Source organism: Puma concolor, chromosome A2 (genome assembly GCF_028749965.1).
Source record: "Puma concolor isolate L17-30 chromosome A2, mPumCon1.1.hap2, whole genome shotgun sequence".
In the NCBI taxonomy this organism is placed as follows: Eukaryota; Metazoa; Chordata; class Mammalia; order Carnivora; family Felidae; genus Puma; species Puma concolor.
The window spans coordinates 5,846,358-5,863,536 of record NC_141668.1 but is presented as its reverse complement, the minus strand read 5'-3'; the positions used below and the strand labels follow the sequence as shown (position 1 = coordinate 5,863,536).

Below are 17,179 nucleotides of genomic sequence, written 5' to 3'. Positions count from 1 at the left end.
GGAGAGAGTGCTGGGGCGGTAACCAGGTTGGGGAGGAGGCAGAGGACCTTTTAGGAGATGGTAAGGACTTCAGAGTTTCATTCTAAATGTGCTGGGAAACCAAGGGTTCTGAGGCAGGGGAGTAACTTGGTCTGATTTATATTTTAAAGAGATCGCTCTGGCTATGCTGTGAATAAGAGAAATGGACAAGAATGGACCAAGGACATTGGTGGGGGTCCATAATATAGTGCTTACGTAGACTCGGGATCTGAAGACAACGATGGTGGTCTGGGACCAGAGAGCCATGGTGGAATTCAAAGGGAGAGCCAAAAGGATGAAAACAAAATTTTTTAAATGTTTACTTTTGAGAGACAGAGCGAGAGTGCGCGAGCACAAGCGGGGAGAGGCAGAGAGAGAGACACAGAATCCGAAGCAGGCTCCAGGCTCTGAGCTGTCGGCACAGAGCCCGATGTGCGGTTCAAACTCAGGAACCAAGAGATCATGACCTGAGCCGAAGTCGGATGCTCAACCGACTGAGCCAACCAAGTGCCCTGAGCCAAAAGGATTTCTGGCTGGAGGCAGGGTGTGAGAAAATGGAGAGGTGGGAGGACTCCAGAGTTTTTGGCTTGAGCCACGAGATGCATGAATTGCCATTTGCCAATTCGGGAAAGCCCGGGGAAGGAGCGCTGCAGATGGGGGAGGAAGCAAATGAAGACGACTACACCCAAGGGGAAGCGAGGGCAGCTGAACAGAAAAGCCCAGAGTCTGGGGGAGAGGGTGCGACTGGGGGTTTTGGGAAACAAGCAAACTTCTGGGAAGAAGGGAAGATCGCTGGCGATCAAGTACCGCGAAAGCCCTAGCCGGACTTTGGAGCCCAGGGCCCCCCGATACTGCCAGGTCAGGAAGATCAAGATTCAGCCAAGGAGACGGGAGAAATACTGGCCACGAGGGAAGAGTCAAACGGGACGACACGTAATTGTACAGAAGATAAAGGAAATGAAGCTATTGATCAATGTGTTAGTATATCCTTGCACATAAAAAGGATGTAAATCCTCCTACACACAGCAGTAAAATGAAATCGAGGCCTTTCCTTCTGTCATGGAAAACTGCCTCTTCTTATTACTATAGAAAAAAAGGAAGTGTAATAAGAGATCTGTCAGCTCCACAAACTAGGAACCAATTCTTCTACGCACTCCATGTTCGATCCTGCACAGCAGTGGAAAGCTGGCTTTCTCCTGGCATCGCTTTCCTCGAGCCCTCTCTCCGCCCCCCTCCCTTTTTCAATCACTAGAGAAATTAACCCACTTCCCCCAACGAAAGTCCTGAAACTGCCCTAAGCAAGGCTAACAGTGACGTATTCGTAGAGCCTACTAATGAGGGACAGATTTCTAAGATTTAGAATGCGCCAAATAAGATCTGTGTTCCTGAAGTGTATCACAATCTCCTAATTCGTATCCTACTGAGAAGGCTACCCACCATGCAATGCTTGATAATGCTGCAAAACTCCTAATTAGAACGGTCCCGTTTTCTCAGCTTTATTAACGCATCAACAATACTACCTGGAAATGGCAGAAGTTGTAAATCACTACTATTTTTCCTCCTCTAATCGACCAACTACCCCTACTGGTTAAATTTCACCAGAGCAATTTAGTTTGTATTGAGTTGTTAGATCAACAACACGTTAGACAATCTACACATTTGCGTAGGTAGTATTTTTGGCATAAAAACATCCCCAAGCTAGAAAAATACAGGGTTTTATTAATGTTATTCTCCTACATTCCATTTTCTTTTATTAAAAAAAAATTTTTTTTAATGTTTATTTTTGAGAGAGAAAGAGCGTAAGCTGGGGAGGGGCAGAGAGAGAGGGAGACACAGAACCGGAAGCAGGCTCCAGGCTCGGAGCCGTCAGCACAGAGCCCGACGCGGGGCTTGAAATCATGACCTGGGCCGAAGTCGGGACACCTAACCGACTGAGCCACCCAGGCGCCCCCTCCTATATTCCATTTTAAAAGAAGATGAGACAGTCTCAGAAGTTTGGCTTTTGTGGTAATGTCTCAGAGATGCGTCACCACTGAATGTTTGCTATGAACCACCTGTTCTATGTTCTGAAGTTAAGTGCAAAATAATTACCGGATTCTTTCCATATTTACAGAGTACTGTTTTGTTTTTTTTTTCAAACCTTAAAACCATCCATTCGTTGGCAACAGGTTTATGATAACCTGTTCCATTTCTAATTCCCTGTCATCACTGAGCAATGTTTATTTTATTGTTAATGTTTATTTATTTTTGAGAGAGAGAGAGAGAGAGAGAGAGAGAGACAGAGTGGGAGCAGGGGAGGGGCAGAGAGAGAGAGAGACAGAATCTGAAGAAGGTTCTAGGCTCTGAGCTGTGAGCACAGAGCCCGACTCGGGGCTCGAACCCACAAACCATTAGATCATGACCTGAGCCGAAGTTGGGACGCTCAACCAACTGAGCCACACAGGAGCCCCTACTGAACGATGTTTCTGACCAAACAGCACAGGAAACAGTGGAGAAAGGGTTTCTTCCTGGGTTGGTCAGAAGCAGGGTAAACAGAAGCTGATGTGTGCATACAACTCATGAACTTTTAAGCGATTCATATACCCTGACACTCATTTTCGCTCCTGCCTAAAGACTTTAATAAATATTCCAAATTCATTTTTGAGATGAAAAAATAAAAGTCTTTTTTATTGAACACGAAGTAGTAGGAAACATTAAAAATACGGTTAAAGATGTTGACAGACTTCAGGTTGGGTCATTCAATTTCTAAGATGATATCAAAGTAAGGAAGCTGGACGTTCACTGGATCTTTTACTTACATATAAAGAAAATATATCTGTACACAACACCATGGCTTTCCTTCCACCTTAGTTATAAATGGCACATAAACACTCAAAAATAAGAACCACCTTTATAGGCAGGCCTAACCAAGAAAACCGTACTGTATTATTCTGTGAATAAAATGCCCAAATGAGACTTATCTTAAGGACACACAACTCTCTAAGTTGTTACGTACAGCAAATGTTAAGACCAAGAGCACGATTTGCTTGTGTTCTTATTCCAATGGAGAGATAACCAAACTTGTCCACCTAGCACTCAAATTTGTTTTACATTTATTCATTTTTGAGAGCCAGAGAGAGACAGCGCACAAGCGGGGTAGGGGCAGAGAGAGAGGGAGGCACAGGATCCGAAGCAGGCACAGGATCCGAAGCAGGCTCCAGGCTCCGAGCCGTCAGCACAGAGCCCGATGCGGGGCTCGAACTCACGAACGGCGAGATCGTGACCCGAGCCGAAGTCGGACGCCCCACCGACTGAGCCACCCGGGCGCCCCTGTCCACCTAGGATTCAAATTCATCTGCTCCTCACACCGGCGTACTGTTCTGTAAGTCACAGCCAAACAGATCAGCACAGGATGTGCCCGTAGTCAGGACTCTTCCTTTCTGGACACTGGCCGAGCTTACTTTCAAACCCGGGTCTTCCCAGGGTCAGTTCCCCGACAGGTTTCCTTCCCCGCTACCAGCATACTGGGACATGAGGGACAGCTGCATGTTTTAAGTCAGAGGTGGGCAAACTCTTCCTATAAAGGGCCAGATGCTACTGTAGAACAAAAGCAGCCACAGACACTACGTAAATGAATGAATATGGCTGGGTTCCGATAAAACTTTATGGACGCTAAAGCCTGAATTTCACGTAACTTTCACATGTCCCAAATATTCTTCTTCTCTTAAACCTTTTTTAATGATTAAAAAATGTAAAAACCGAAAAAAAAAAAAAAAAGTAAAAACCATTCTTTGCTCATGGGCTGTACAAAAAGGCAGTGGGTCTTTCTGGCCTACAAGCCATAGTCTGTCAACTCCCATCGTAAGCCTCTTTGGAAATCTCTCTCGCGAGCGCCGGGCAGATGAGATCTATGAATCTAGTTCACGAACCTGACCGTTAAGTTGGCTTCATGTCTAATGCGCCCATCAGGGTTTGATGAATCCCATGTTTAAATGTGTGTGTTCCTGGTGACAAATCCTGGGGAAGCCCAGGTGCCAAGAATCTCAGAAGACTAGTTCTAGGGCCTACTTAGGGTTTTAAGATCGCCCGAAACGAGCAGCTTCCGATAAATCAGCTTCTCTGCATGAAGTGCTTTAGATTTTCCTCCATGACTCTAGAATCAAGACCTCTCTCATGGTCCTAGAATCCTTCAAGAAGATTCTGAAACCATGGAGTGAAACCGGACAAGGTAAATGAAGGTTGTGGTTGGTCCCGGTCTTTGGGGCTTTTCTCTGCGCGTGGCCAGAAATGCCTACAGGCTTTAGAACCAACTTTGTTTTCATGCTGCAACTGCTCTCTCCATCCCAGAATCGCTCACTACTCCACAGCCTTGACTTTCAAGTGTTCATGACTGGAAGGGGTTGGGGGGCTGCGGGGGAGGGGGCCGGGAGGGCTGGTGATTCCGTGTAAGAGTAAGGTACAAAGGAACTAGAGTGTTTTCATCCTTCCTTTTCAAGCTTGGAATCCTTAAAAAGGGCTACTGTTGAGAAGAAGGGGGGGGGGAGGGTGCGGAGATTGTGTGCTCTCTTCTTGTTTTCCTGAAGCAGAGTCTGGGACAGGAGGTTCACTGTAGGACTGGATTCCTATGGAACTGAATAACAATTTCTCGATGGAGGGATTTGGATACTGAGTAAAAAATCCATTCAGTGTGAAGCGGGTCAAACTTCTGGAAGCTTTTCTGGACCCCCGTTGGAAATCTATAGGTTTACCCCAATAACCCCTGCAATCAAAGCCTCCAGAAGTACACAATGGCTGTTTGTATGTAGAATGCAGGCTTCTCAGTTTATAAACCCTTGAAAACAATACTTACTGTTTTCTATGGTTGGGTCGTAGGAGTCAACAAATTGGCCTTCAACAAACTGAATCGTCAATGAGGATTTCCCTATAAAAGAGAGCAAAAGCTCAGTATGTATTTGCATATTAAGGTAAAAAAAAAATTCTACTATTTTACAAAAAAACCCCACTCTAACAAGATGAAGAAACGGAAAAGTACTGGGATCAGAACACCTGCCTTTAAATAAGCCTTTGGGCAATTTCAAAAAGGAAATAAAATTTCAAGAATCTGCTTTCTAGGAGAGGAATTTAACCAATTAAGCTATAATGAATTAAAACACTTTTGTGACGTTAACAAATATTACTGACCAGCAAACGTTTCACATATTCTGTTAAAGGTAAACTCTGCAATAAGCTCTAAACTAAGCTAATTTCCTCTGGTGTCCCTGAAATGTGGGTATTAATTTTAATACAGAAATTATTAAGACAGGATTTGTTTCTTTGGGCTCTTTCCTATGTGGCTGTTAGAAATGTTACCAGGTACAGCTTTTAATTTTTTCTTTTTAACGTTTATTTATTTTTGAGACAGAGACAGAGCATGAATGGGGGAGGGTCAGAGAGAGAGGGAGACACAGAATCCGAAGCAGGCTCCAAGCTCTGAGCTGTCAGCCCAGAGCCCGACGCGGGGCTCGAACTCACAGACCATGAGATCATGACCCGAGCTGAAGTCGGACACTTAACTGATGGAGCCACCCAGGTGCCCCTAATTTTTTTTTTTAACGTTTATTTATCTTGCCAGAGAGAGAGAGAGAGAGAGAGGGAGAGAGCGAGTGCGCGAGCGAGCATGAGCGGGGGAGGGACAGCGAGAGAGGGAGACACAGAATCTGAAGCACATTCCAGGCTCTGAGCCATCAGCACAGAGCCTGACGCGGGGCTTGAACTCACAGACTGTGAGATCATGACCTGAGCCGAAGTCGGACGCTCAACTGACTGAGCCACCCAGGCACCCCTCCAGGTACAGCTTTTAAAGAGGGTAATGTGAGACATGTAAAAGAAGTCTTTAAAAAACTCCTCGAAGGCAGAAATCCTGCCTGAACCATTCAGTCTCAAAAGCCTAGTGATGTCTGGCACACACAAAATAATGAAGAAATGTTCTGGACTTTATAATAAAATCACTTTCTCATAATTGAGCCTATGTGCTAACCAATCAAGAGCCGGGGGCTTAAGTTCTCAACTATTTGATGCCTAAAATTTCACCTGCTGGACTTCAGAACGGGGCACTCTGTAAAGATAGTGTGAGAACAGTCCAGGAAATGATGTAAGTGGTCCCCCCCCCCCAAATTTCACCCCAAACACTTTCTTCTCTCGTACGTCTCCCAGAGCACTAGTGTTTTTTGGGTAAGATTTAATTTTTTAACTAATCTCTACACCCAGTGTGGGACTTGAACCTACAACCCCGAGGTCAAGAATAGCATGCTCTTCAGATTGAGCCAGCCAGGCGCTCCCTATTAACTTTACACACACGCTCTACATGTTCGCTGCATCTCACTGGACTTTTATCTCAAAAGACCTTCAGGGAGAGAGGTTTGCACCAGGAGCCTTCTGCTTCTGAGGGGTTTCAGTTGGCACGTTTTCATAATACAGGCAGCACCCCCCCCCCCATACTTAGAAATTAATGAATTAATAAACTGGTTTACAAGTGGGAGCTGCGGGGAGACAACTAGAAAACCCCCAAGTTGGCAGGACTATTTTACTCCTCACGGGCAGTTAAACACACAGTTCAAAGTGTTTCTAGAATTATTAAAACCCGAAATCATTGTCTACAGAAGCAGCCTACAAGAGCTTTTGACAATTAAAAGTTACCTCCCTGCTTTAAATCCTCATTTCAATTAGAATAAATTTCCTGGGGCACCTGGGTGGCTCAGCAGTCGGTTAAGCGGCTGACTTTGGCTCAGGTCATGATCTCACAGTTCATGAGTTCGAGCCCTGCACTGGGTTCTCTGCTGTCAGCACAGAGCCCGCTTTGGATCTTCTGTCCCCATCTCTCTCTCTGCCCCTCCCCTGCTTGCTTCCTAGCTCTCCCTCTGTCAAGAATAAAGTAAACATTAAAAATTAAAAAAAGAGTAAGCTCCCAAATCCCAACCAGGCCGGGCCCTGCTCCGTCTACCCTCCCCCAACCCCCCCAACCTCTCTGCTGCCTCTCCCCAGACCCTCCCAGGCCCATTTGGCACATCCCCCTCTGTCCCTCTGTTCTAGCATTCTCTGCACACGACTCACTTTTGTCATTACTTTGGGAGCTCAATGGCCCTTCTTCAGAGATGCCTCTGCTAAGACCACCCCATCTAAGGTGGCACCCACTCCTTAAGGGTCACTCTATCACAGCCATCCTGCTTTTTCTCCGTAGTGCTTGACGTTATCGGACACTGTCTTCGCTCATTAGCCTCCGGAGACCAGTATGGTGACTGAGGGGTACAGCAGACGCTCAGGTTTTGGAACGAATGAATGAGATTAAAACTTAGGTGTACAAAGGGCACTCTCACGCATTCTGGATGTTATAAAAGATCTCAATTTTATACCCAAGGCAAGGAAAGACAGTTCAACAGGAATTAAGAAACAGTTATTTAGTATTTATTTTGGTATCGAACCACGAGCCTGCCTGTGCTATGTGGAATACGGGGTCATCCAGGAGCCCACACGTCTCAAAGGGACTGTGTTCAAAAGAAAGCATGTTATCGAAGCTAGTTCATAAAGAGCATTTAAGTTAACAGACAGCAAACCTATTTTACGTAAGGAAACAGCAAGAGAAAAAAGTCTACTAAGTCAGCCAAACTGAAAAAATTTAAAGGAGTAGGAAAATTCTTATTTATACTGAATGCTACTGCTTCAAGCAAAAGACATTTAATTGGAAAGGAAAGAGAGAAAGAAACTTCTTTAGGGCTTCTAAGGGGACTTCTGGGCCCTCCGGTGGGCACTCTGACACCCCTAGGTAGGCTAAGGGAGGGTTTTGGCTTGTAAATGGAAAGAAGGAAGGAAGCACAATGTAATTTTTCTTAAAGATAAATGGGCAAGAGTTACAAGGGCTTCAGAGGATTTTTACACCTTTTCCCAAGTAGAACCGGGTTAAGAACAGTGGAAGAAAGGGGTTGCCCATGACACCCATGATGAGCCCCTCCGAGAGGAGGCAGGAAACACGGAAACACAGCTCAGAGTGGTGCCAGGCAAGCTTCAAGGGCCTCACTTGCAGGCGTGAAGGGGCAGAGAGCAGAGCCTCGGAAGTTATCCCAGGAAACTTAAGAAATTCAAGAAGACACACGTTTAACAAGACAGCATGACATTAAGTGCAACGACGGAGTATTACATAAACCAGCGGCCCACGTTTTAAAAATACAATTCCTGGCGCGCGTCCAAAGAGGAGTTTCTCACATATGTCATGAAGGGCGTGAATTATACAAAAGGCTAAATTAACACTGCACTTGAAAACACAGATAATCATTCTGGCGAAAGGCAGACAGTGGAGTCCAACGCAAATCACAGTGCGGGTTGACACAGCAAACTCTCGTCTTGGCAAGTAACTGGGACACCCGAATTTAAAGCCCCGGTCTTTAGGGAGCCAACTGGCTTTCTTGCATCTGCCTGGTCCTGGGAGAAGGGAACCATCCATTAGCAGAGGCAGGAGGACTCTGGCCTCCCCTGGGGTCTCTCCTCCTCTGCACTCTCCCCTAGGGGGAGGTGATTAATTATTTAAATGAAGAAGGGACAGGAAGACCACGTCTGCTGATAGGACACAGCGGGTTTTTCTGCCGTTTCCCTTAAAAAGTCGAATTACGGGGCTCCTGGGTGGCTCGGTCGGTTGGGCGTCCGACTTCAGCTCGGGTCGTGATCTCGCAGTTGAGGAGTTCAAGCCTCGCATCGGGCTGTGTGCTGGCGGCTCAGAGCCTGGAGCCTGCTTCTGATTCTGTGTCTCCCTCTCTCTGCCCCTCCCCCGCTTATGCTCGGTCTTTCTCTGTCTCAAAAATAAAGATAAACGTTAAAAAAAAAAATTAAAAAAAAAATAAAAAGTCGCATTATTAGGCAGCCAGTGTTGAGACCTTTATATTAATGTTAGTAAACACATCCCACTTTTCATAACGTCCTTAGCCTCGCTTCCAGCAATTTCTGGCTTTCAGGGACCTCCTCGTCCTCTAGAGCAGTTTGCAGCTACAAAAGGCATTGCTGATCCACAAATGATACTCTTTTTAAACACAAAAGTTTTTTTTAATGTTTATTTTTGAGAGCAAGAGCGAGAGTGCGAGAGAATGTGAGAGATAGAGCAAGAGCAAGGGAGGGGAAGACACAGAATCTGAAACAGGCCCCAAGCTCTGAGGGGTCAGCACAGAGCCGGATGTGGGGCTCGAGCTCACAAACTGCGAGAAATCACGACCTAAGCCGAAGTGGGCCGCTTAACCGCCTGAGCCACCCAGGCGCCTCCACAAGTGATATTCTTGATCACCTTTAACATTTTCCCTTCATTATAACGTCATAAATTTACTGTGGCCTTTACATTTATCAAATTCAGATTCTGAAACACTAGTTACTTCCTGAAGACGTTTCAGCAACAATCGTGCTCTCAGTAGGCTCATAAATTTGTACGATCTGAGAAGACCCTCAAATTCCAGATCAACTCTCTGGAGAAATGTTGTATGAAAACACATGAGCGATCTGAAAGAAAATAAAAGGCACCACATACGCAGATGTGTGTTATTAACGCACAGAGGGGCGCAGATCACTCATTTTATGACATAACGTAGTACTAAAAAGGTTTGAAAACAAAATATCCCCATCTTCCACAATTAACTTCCAAATACTCTTTGGCTAGACTAAAACCCCCCTTAACTTTAAAAATCCTACAGATTTTCGATTTTTTTTAAGTTTACTTATTTATAGAGAGAGCACGGGGGAGGGGGAAGGGCAGAGAGAGAGAGAGAGAGAGAGAGAGAGAAAGAACACCCCAAGCAGGCTCCACACTGTCTAGCGCAGAGCCCGATGTGGGGCTCAATCCCACAAACCGTGAGATCATGACCTGAGCCGAAATCAAGAACTGGATGTTTAAGTGACTGAGCTGCCAGGTACCCCCCGCCCCAAATCCTACAAATCATTTTTAAAAAGTTTCTTCTTGTGGTGCCCGGGTGGTTCTGTCGGTCAAGCGTCCAACGACTTCCCACATCCTTGATTCGAATTCTGTCTCCCTCTCCCTCTGACCGTCGCCCTCCCCCCCCCACGTTCTCTCTCTCTCTCAAAAATAAATAAACATTAAAAAAAATTTTTTTTCTTAAGGGTAAACCCAGCATTTATGTGTTTCTCGCCAAGGATAACGGGGCACGGTAACTTTGTTCACCCGGTATTTTCCCCACGGAAGATACACCTGCACTGTTGCTGACTGAATCTCTCACACTTGTGATTACTGCAAAATAAGCGCTGTGCACAAAACATTTTAAGAGCTTTCAGGTTAATTTTGAACTCGTTTTCATGATTGTTCTCCTAAAAAAAAAAAAAAAAAAACCACAACAAAACCCTACTTTTGGATTACTTCCCCCTCTCCCCAGCCAGCATTCTCCGGAACAGCTGGCACATTACTTGTTCATCGGGACATAACGGGGAGGAGAAGGTTCCATCTACCAACTAGTCTGTCAAGTCGTTTGGCGCAGGGTCCACGGAGAGCAGTGTGATGTATCTGGGACACAACCCATCCCCGAGGACTGCTTTCATTTTCACCTGAAATTCCTAACCTCACCTTATGCGACCTGATGTCCATGTAGATAAGCTAACACTTTAGCTTCAAAGCTTCACTGTATTGCCACCAATAATCATCTGTGTCGCTTCAGAGAGCCACCTTGTGAGCCCAGCACCAGACCCTGGCTGGTCACCCCTCCCAGACGACTCCACTTCTAACACCTGCACCTCCCATGTACCAATCACAAGCAGGGCGTTCTCCCGGCTCTCACTCTCTGACTTCTATCGAGCACATCTCCGGAAGTAAAGTTTTCAAACCAGGGGGTTGAAACCCACCAGGTGATGAAGTCAATATACTGAACTGTGACCAGACTGTGTTTTTTTTTTTAATTAAAAAAATTTTTTTAATGTTTATTTATTTATATAAAATGTTTATGAGAGACAGAGTTCAAGTGGGGGAGGGAGAGAGAGAGAGAGGGAGACACAGAATCCGAAGCAGGCTCCAGGCTCTGAGCTGTCAGCACAGAGCCCGACGTGGGGCTCGAACTCACGGACCGTGAGATCATGACCTGAGCCGAAGTTGGACGCTTAATCGACTAAGCCAGCCAGGCACCCCAATGTTTATTTTTGAGAGAGAGAGAGAGAGAGAGAGAGAGAGAGGGGGGGGGAGAGAGAGCAGGGGAGGGGGAGAGAAAAAAAGAGACACAGAATCCGAAGCAGGCTCCGGGCTCTGAGCTGTCAGCGCAGAGCCCGATGTGGGGCTCGAACTCCTGAACCACGAGATCATGACCTGAGCCAAAGCCGGACGCTTAACTGACTGAGGCCCCAGGCACCCCCAGATTGTTTTTAAAGAGAGAGTACACCAGAGTGGATTGCCTGTAATAAAGTGATGAAACTTTTCTTTCAGTCATACAAACATTTATGACGTCCCAATGTAAACTCTTTCTTAGTGCAGGCTGTAATCAGAAAGGTCAGAAATCTACCACTCTACGTGATCACATCCTCAATCTCCAATCTCCACCATGTTTCATTTCCTTGCCTATCACTTTAAGCCCCAAGATAAATCACTGCCCACTCCTTTCTTGTCAACCCCCTCCAATTTCCTTTCCCCGGGCCCCTGAAAAACCCTCTGATCTTAATCTGATCATTTGCCCTTGGTGAGCCTGTGGAGCTCAGCTGCAGAAAAATTCCGCAACCCTGTGGGTTAACGACCATCCTCAAGCCACGGTCTTTGCACCTTTCCCCTGTGCTGTCCCACGGCCCCCTTTCCTCCTGTTGAAGTGGTGAAAATGTGGTCCCGGCAGCATCCCAGGGTCACCTATCACAACGGCAAATTCTTAAGTCCCAACCAGACCTACTGGAAGTATTAACAAGCCCCGCCCCCATTCGACGGGGCACCCAAGCCTGAGAACCACTGTCGTCAGGAAACAAATTCACATCTGGATCACCCTAAGTCACCTTTCTCCGCCAGCCTCTGGGATGTCCCCAAATCCTCTAGTTCCTCCCAGCAGCTCTGATCATACGCATTTAAAGGACATCTAATATGAGGCAGGTCCTGGGACACAGCTATGCGCGTGAAGTGGTGTCTAACCTCAGCGGTCACCTGCTGTGACCACCTCTTCCTCCCACGAATGCTCTCCTGGCCACTTGTGCTCTGGATCCCATTCCCTCCCAGTCTCATCCAGATCCTCCTCCTCCTGAAGCAGCTGTAAACACACTAGTAGGGTCTCTACTGCTTTACTCCATGCCATGAGGTTTGTTAACGGTGCCTCGGAAACATGTCAATACGTACAAGCCAGGGAGACCGGCCTGGAACAGATCCTTGCGACACCTTGATTTCAGACTTCTGACCCCAGAGCTGTGACAGAAATACATTTCTGTTGCTCCACCCCCAACCCACCATTTGGGGTGCTTCCTTAAAGGACACGAATACACCTGTTTTTCCTTTCGTTTTTTAAAGAACTTTATTAAGATAGAATTCACGTACTATAGAAGTCTTCTCTTTAAAGAGCACGATTACATTTTTAGTACACTGACAGGGCTGGGCAGCTGTCACCACAACCAACTCTGGGACATTTTCATCCCCCCAGAAAGAACCCCCATGCCTGTGAGCCGTCACTTCCACTCCCCTGTCCCCTCCCCAGCTCCCAGTGACCTGACCGCTGAGCTACTTTCTGTGTGTATTCAAAATAACTCAAAAGGAACCCAACAGCATAGGCAAGAGACGGGAAGAGGCAAATCACAGAAGACGTATGAATTACCATACCAACAGGTAAACGGAAAGATGCTCAACATCATTAGCCACGGGGAAAATTCAAATAAAACCGCGACCCACCACCTTCGTTATTAGCAGGGCAAAAGTTACGAAGATCCACGATACCAAGCCTCGGTGAGGACGGAACTCTTAATTTGTTGCTGGTACAAGTGGGAAATGGCACAAACGGCACCGGGGAAGAGTTTGGGAGTTTCCCACAACGTTACACACTTAAGAAATACGTGGTTCGTGCAACACCATTCCTAGGTATTTACCAAAGAAAAATGACCGCATGTGCACAAAGACGCAGCAAATGCTTACCGCGGCTTTATTAGTAAATACTGGAACCAACCAACGGGTGACAGGAGAGACAGATGAGGGCACGGCCATTCAATGGGATAGTACTCAGCAATAAACCGGAACTACTTACACACATGACGACCGGATGAATCTCAAAACCATCACGCTTTCTGAGAGAAGCCAGACAAAAAGAGTATGCATTGTGGGATTCTATTTATATAAAATTTTAGAACAAAGAAAAACTAATCCGCGGTGATGGGAAGCAGATCAGTGCTTGCCTGGGAGTGGGGATGGGGCATGAAGGAAGGTTTGGGGATGACACAAAGGTTCTGTTCTGTCTTTTGGAGTCATGGTCGCACAGGTGAATAAATCTATCAAAACTCATCTAACTTTACACTTAAAATGCGTACTTTAATATATGCAAGTTATACATCAATAAAACTTGATTTTTAAAAAAGTATAAAAAAGCGGAAGCCACGGGGTGCCTGGGTGGCTCTGTTGGTTAAGCACCCAACTTCGGCTCACGTCATGATCCCACAGTTCGTGGGTTTGAACCCCCGCATCAGGCTCTGCGCTGACAGTCTGGAGCCTGCTCGGGATTCTCTCTTCCCATCCCTCCCCTGCACATGCACGTATTCTCTTCTCTCTCAAAAATAAACAAACTTAAAAAAAATGTGTGTGGGGGGAAGAAGTTTACTATTTTTTTACTATGCAGAATAGGATGGTGATTGTTAGCTATGTCACTGTAGGCAGTTTTCCTGAGTCCATTCGCTTATGTGTCAAATGGTTAACAGTACCTACCTTACAGATAAATGAAAATACACGTAGAATACCTGGAATGTTAGTAAATCCTCAATAAATGTCGCTATTAGTAATAATACTATTAACTGCTAAATCAGTTAACGACTAAATCAGCTTGGGAGGAAAATCCGCTTCAGATTCTGTATCTCCCTCTCTCCTTCTGCCCCTTCCCTGCTCTGTCTCTCCATCTCTTAAAAATAAACAAACATTAAAAAAACCCACAAGACCAGACTCCTAAAAAAAATCAAAATCTTAAAAAAATAGCACGATAAAGAATTCAAGAAGTATAAAAATACACACACACCCCTAAAGCAGGAAACCCCCAACTGTTCGGTCATCCGCTGCCGTGTAACAAACCACCCCAAAATTTCGTGGCTACTGCCAGCAACCAGGTCCTCTGTTCTCGGATTCCACAATCAAGGATGGGCTCAGCATCCCAGCGCAGGGCTGGTCCGGCAGTCATTCCTTGGTGGCTGGGGGCTAGACTCAGCTGGGAGAGCCGGGCCTTCCCCCTGCCACGTCCACATGTTACTTGCAGCTCCGGAGGACGCGGGAGCAGAAGGTTCTGACTTGCTAATGAGTAAAGCCTGCCACCGGCACGTCACCGTCTCTGCAGCATTTGGCTGGTTCAAGAGTGCCACAGGGACAGGACAGGGGTCTCAGGAAGGTGTTTCTCTGCGAACCACCAACAGGAGGGGCATCAGCGAAAAGACGAGGTTTGCAGGCGGCAGCAAAGACCCGCAGACTCGCCTGGGGTTATAAATGGACTGCACACTGAACCCTGAATGGGTCATTATCAAAAGGGCCAGAATAACAACGAACCGTAGGAAGGTTCAGGAACGTGCTCCTTACGTGGTACACAATGCCAGTTACGTGCCCCCCTGAAGTACCACACCCACTTCGGTACAAAATGTGTGGTTCTGTCAACAGGCTGCTGCTGCTTTTTTGAGGGGCTGGGGTGATAGGCATGAACGTCAAGGTCACCAAGGAAGCCTTTTCAAAAACTACGCATACCTTCTGATTTTAGAAGGGGGCGCGTAAAGACTTCTTCGGTGTTCGCTGTGATTCTAACAGGCACACCTACGTCCACACCTCCATCACAGACTCCCAGGAAGGCATGGGATGCAGATAATCCAAAATGTAACCGTTCACCAGAAACTACAAGCCAGACACTGTTTTAAGAATTTGTAAAACACTGTCTTATGAATTATCTCCTCTGTTCCTGTGAGTTAACCAGGGCTGACACCTTCTCAGTCTTTCACACCCCCTTCCCAATTTTTTAAAAATAGATGCTAGGTGAGAAAAAAAATGAAGGCGCAATTATTATTACGACAAAGACAAGACAGAATAACCAAGCAAAAGTGGTTCATAAAATTATTACTCATTCAAATACTTCCCGGGTGCTCACTCCTGCCAAGCATGATGCTTCCAGATGCTTCCACTGCGGAGAATACAAGAAGTTTATGTGGAAACATGAACACTGGAGCTACGTAAATGAAGAACTTTATTAACTGTCAGAGTTATTAAACTAAAAGAAAAACAAAATTCTGCCAAGAAAGGCCATGGAGAGGGCTCCCTGAAGAGTTTTAAAATAGGAGATTCATCTCCCGTGGACTGATTTAGAGATACAGACTCGCAGGAAGGCGAGGGGATAGACCTGATAACGCTTGGCAACAAGGAAGAATGAATTTTTCCACATTTGTAGCCAAACCTGGGGAGAAGGCTGGGGTTCAGGGCGGAAAAGAGCTAGAGAAAAGCAAACAGGAGATAGATTCCCAAATTAGAACACAATTTTTAACATACCGAAGAGCATGTAGTTTTAAGATTCATCAAAACTAGCAATAACAAAAAATTAGCAAAATGAAATAAGACATTCATCGGTGAGCGCAGATGGTTGTTTATGAAAGCTATTTCTTCGGGGTGCCTGGGTGGCTAAGCCGGTTAAGCGTCTGACTCTTGATTTCAGCTCAGGTCATGATCTCATGGTTTGAAAGTTCGAGCCCCACGCAGCCTGCTTGGGGTTCTCTCTCTGCCTCTCTCCGCTCAAGCTCTCTCTGTCTCTCAAAATAAGGAAATAAAATAAACTTAAAAAAATTGTGTTTTCAAAAGTTCTTCAAGAATCTACAATGACCCATTTAAGACCACCCATCCATTCCTTGCTACATATATATATATATATATATATATGCATATATATATATGCATATATATATATACACGCATATATATACATATATATATATATATATATATACATACATACACACCAGGCTGTCCAACCGCGGGGGGTCAGCAGCCCTATGTGTGGATGACGAACATCTGAAACGTGGTTAGTCCTGAGACATGTCATACACAGTGTAAAACATACAGAATTTCGAAAGCTTAGGATAAAAGGTAACAATACCAAAAATATGCAATATATATTGAAATGATATTTTGGACACATTGGGCTAATAAGTTAAACATACACTGAAATTATTTCACCTGTTTCTTTTTACTTGTTTAATGTGGTTACTGGAACATTTAAAATTCCCTCTATGACTTGCATTGTATTTCTGTCGGCAACGCTGCTCTACGCGACGGTTTAAAGATACAGGAACATCCGGGGCACCTGGGTGGCTTAGTCAGTTGAGCGGCCGACTTCGGCTCAGGTCATGATCTCGTGGTTTGTGAGTTCGAGCCCCGCATCAGGCTCTCTGCTGTCAGCCTGTAAGTGCAGAGCCCGCTTCGGATCCTCTGTCCCTCTCTCGCGCTCTCCCCCAAAATAAATAAATATTAAAAAAAAAAAACAGGATACAGGAACATCCTACTTGTATATAAACTTAGCTGCCTACCAGGAAGACTTCCACAAAGGTTTAAGAAATGGCAGATATGTCCATTTTGTATACGGTCCAGTTTTTTCAGGTAACAGTCATCCAGAAACATGGCCAGATGAAGAAAACATTTCATACCACATTTACGCATTTGGATAGCAATTATGCAGGATGAAAAGGTCTAGAGACGGAGTGCAACTCCCCTACCCACCCCCCCCCCCCAAAGCAAGGAATGTCCCTGTAGATGGACACGAATCCTCAGCACCCCTGCCTGGTGGAGCAGTGTAAGCCACGTGGGACCCCCAAGTTGGGTCTTGCAACCTCCCGTTTCCAAGGCAGCAGGGCAACGACGCCGCACCCCGAAGGTGTGTTGGGGCACTCCCTCGGGTGACCCGGGGATCCGGGAGCAGCAACTCCTCAGAATCCCAAATGCAGGCACAGCCACCTGTCTCTAGGACCACGGGAACTGGGTGGGTCCCTGCTAGGGCCTCCG

At 45.9% G+C, this 17,179-nt stretch overlaps 1 protein-coding gene and 2 long non-coding RNA genes across 3 annotated transcripts in view; all 3 read right to left on the bottom strand.

Moving 5' to 3' along the window:
* RHEB (Ras homolog, mTORC1 binding) overlaps positions 1-17,179 on the bottom strand; it is a 44,239-nt gene that overhangs the window by 16,709 nt on the left and 10,351 nt on the right. The window contains exon 2 of the mRNA XM_086685991.1: positions 4,847-4,918. Coding sequence (XP_086542117.1) covers positions 4,847-4,918 — 72 coding nt within the window. The remainder of the gene's footprint in view (positions 1-4,846; positions 4,919-17,179) is intronic.
* On the bottom strand, positions 7,416-10,058 carry LOC147582937 (uncharacterized). Its single transcript, XR_015243841.1, has 2 exons — positions 9,851-10,058; positions 7,416-9,816 (listed from the first exon to the last, which is right to left on the bottom strand). It is a non-coding gene; the product is annotated as an uncharacterized LOC147582937 (long non-coding RNA).
* Positions 11,164-16,918, bottom strand: LOC147582936 (uncharacterized). Its single transcript, XR_015243838.1, has 2 exons — positions 16,133-16,918; positions 11,164-16,032 (listed from the first exon to the last, which is right to left on the bottom strand). It is a non-coding gene; the product is annotated as an uncharacterized LOC147582936 (long non-coding RNA).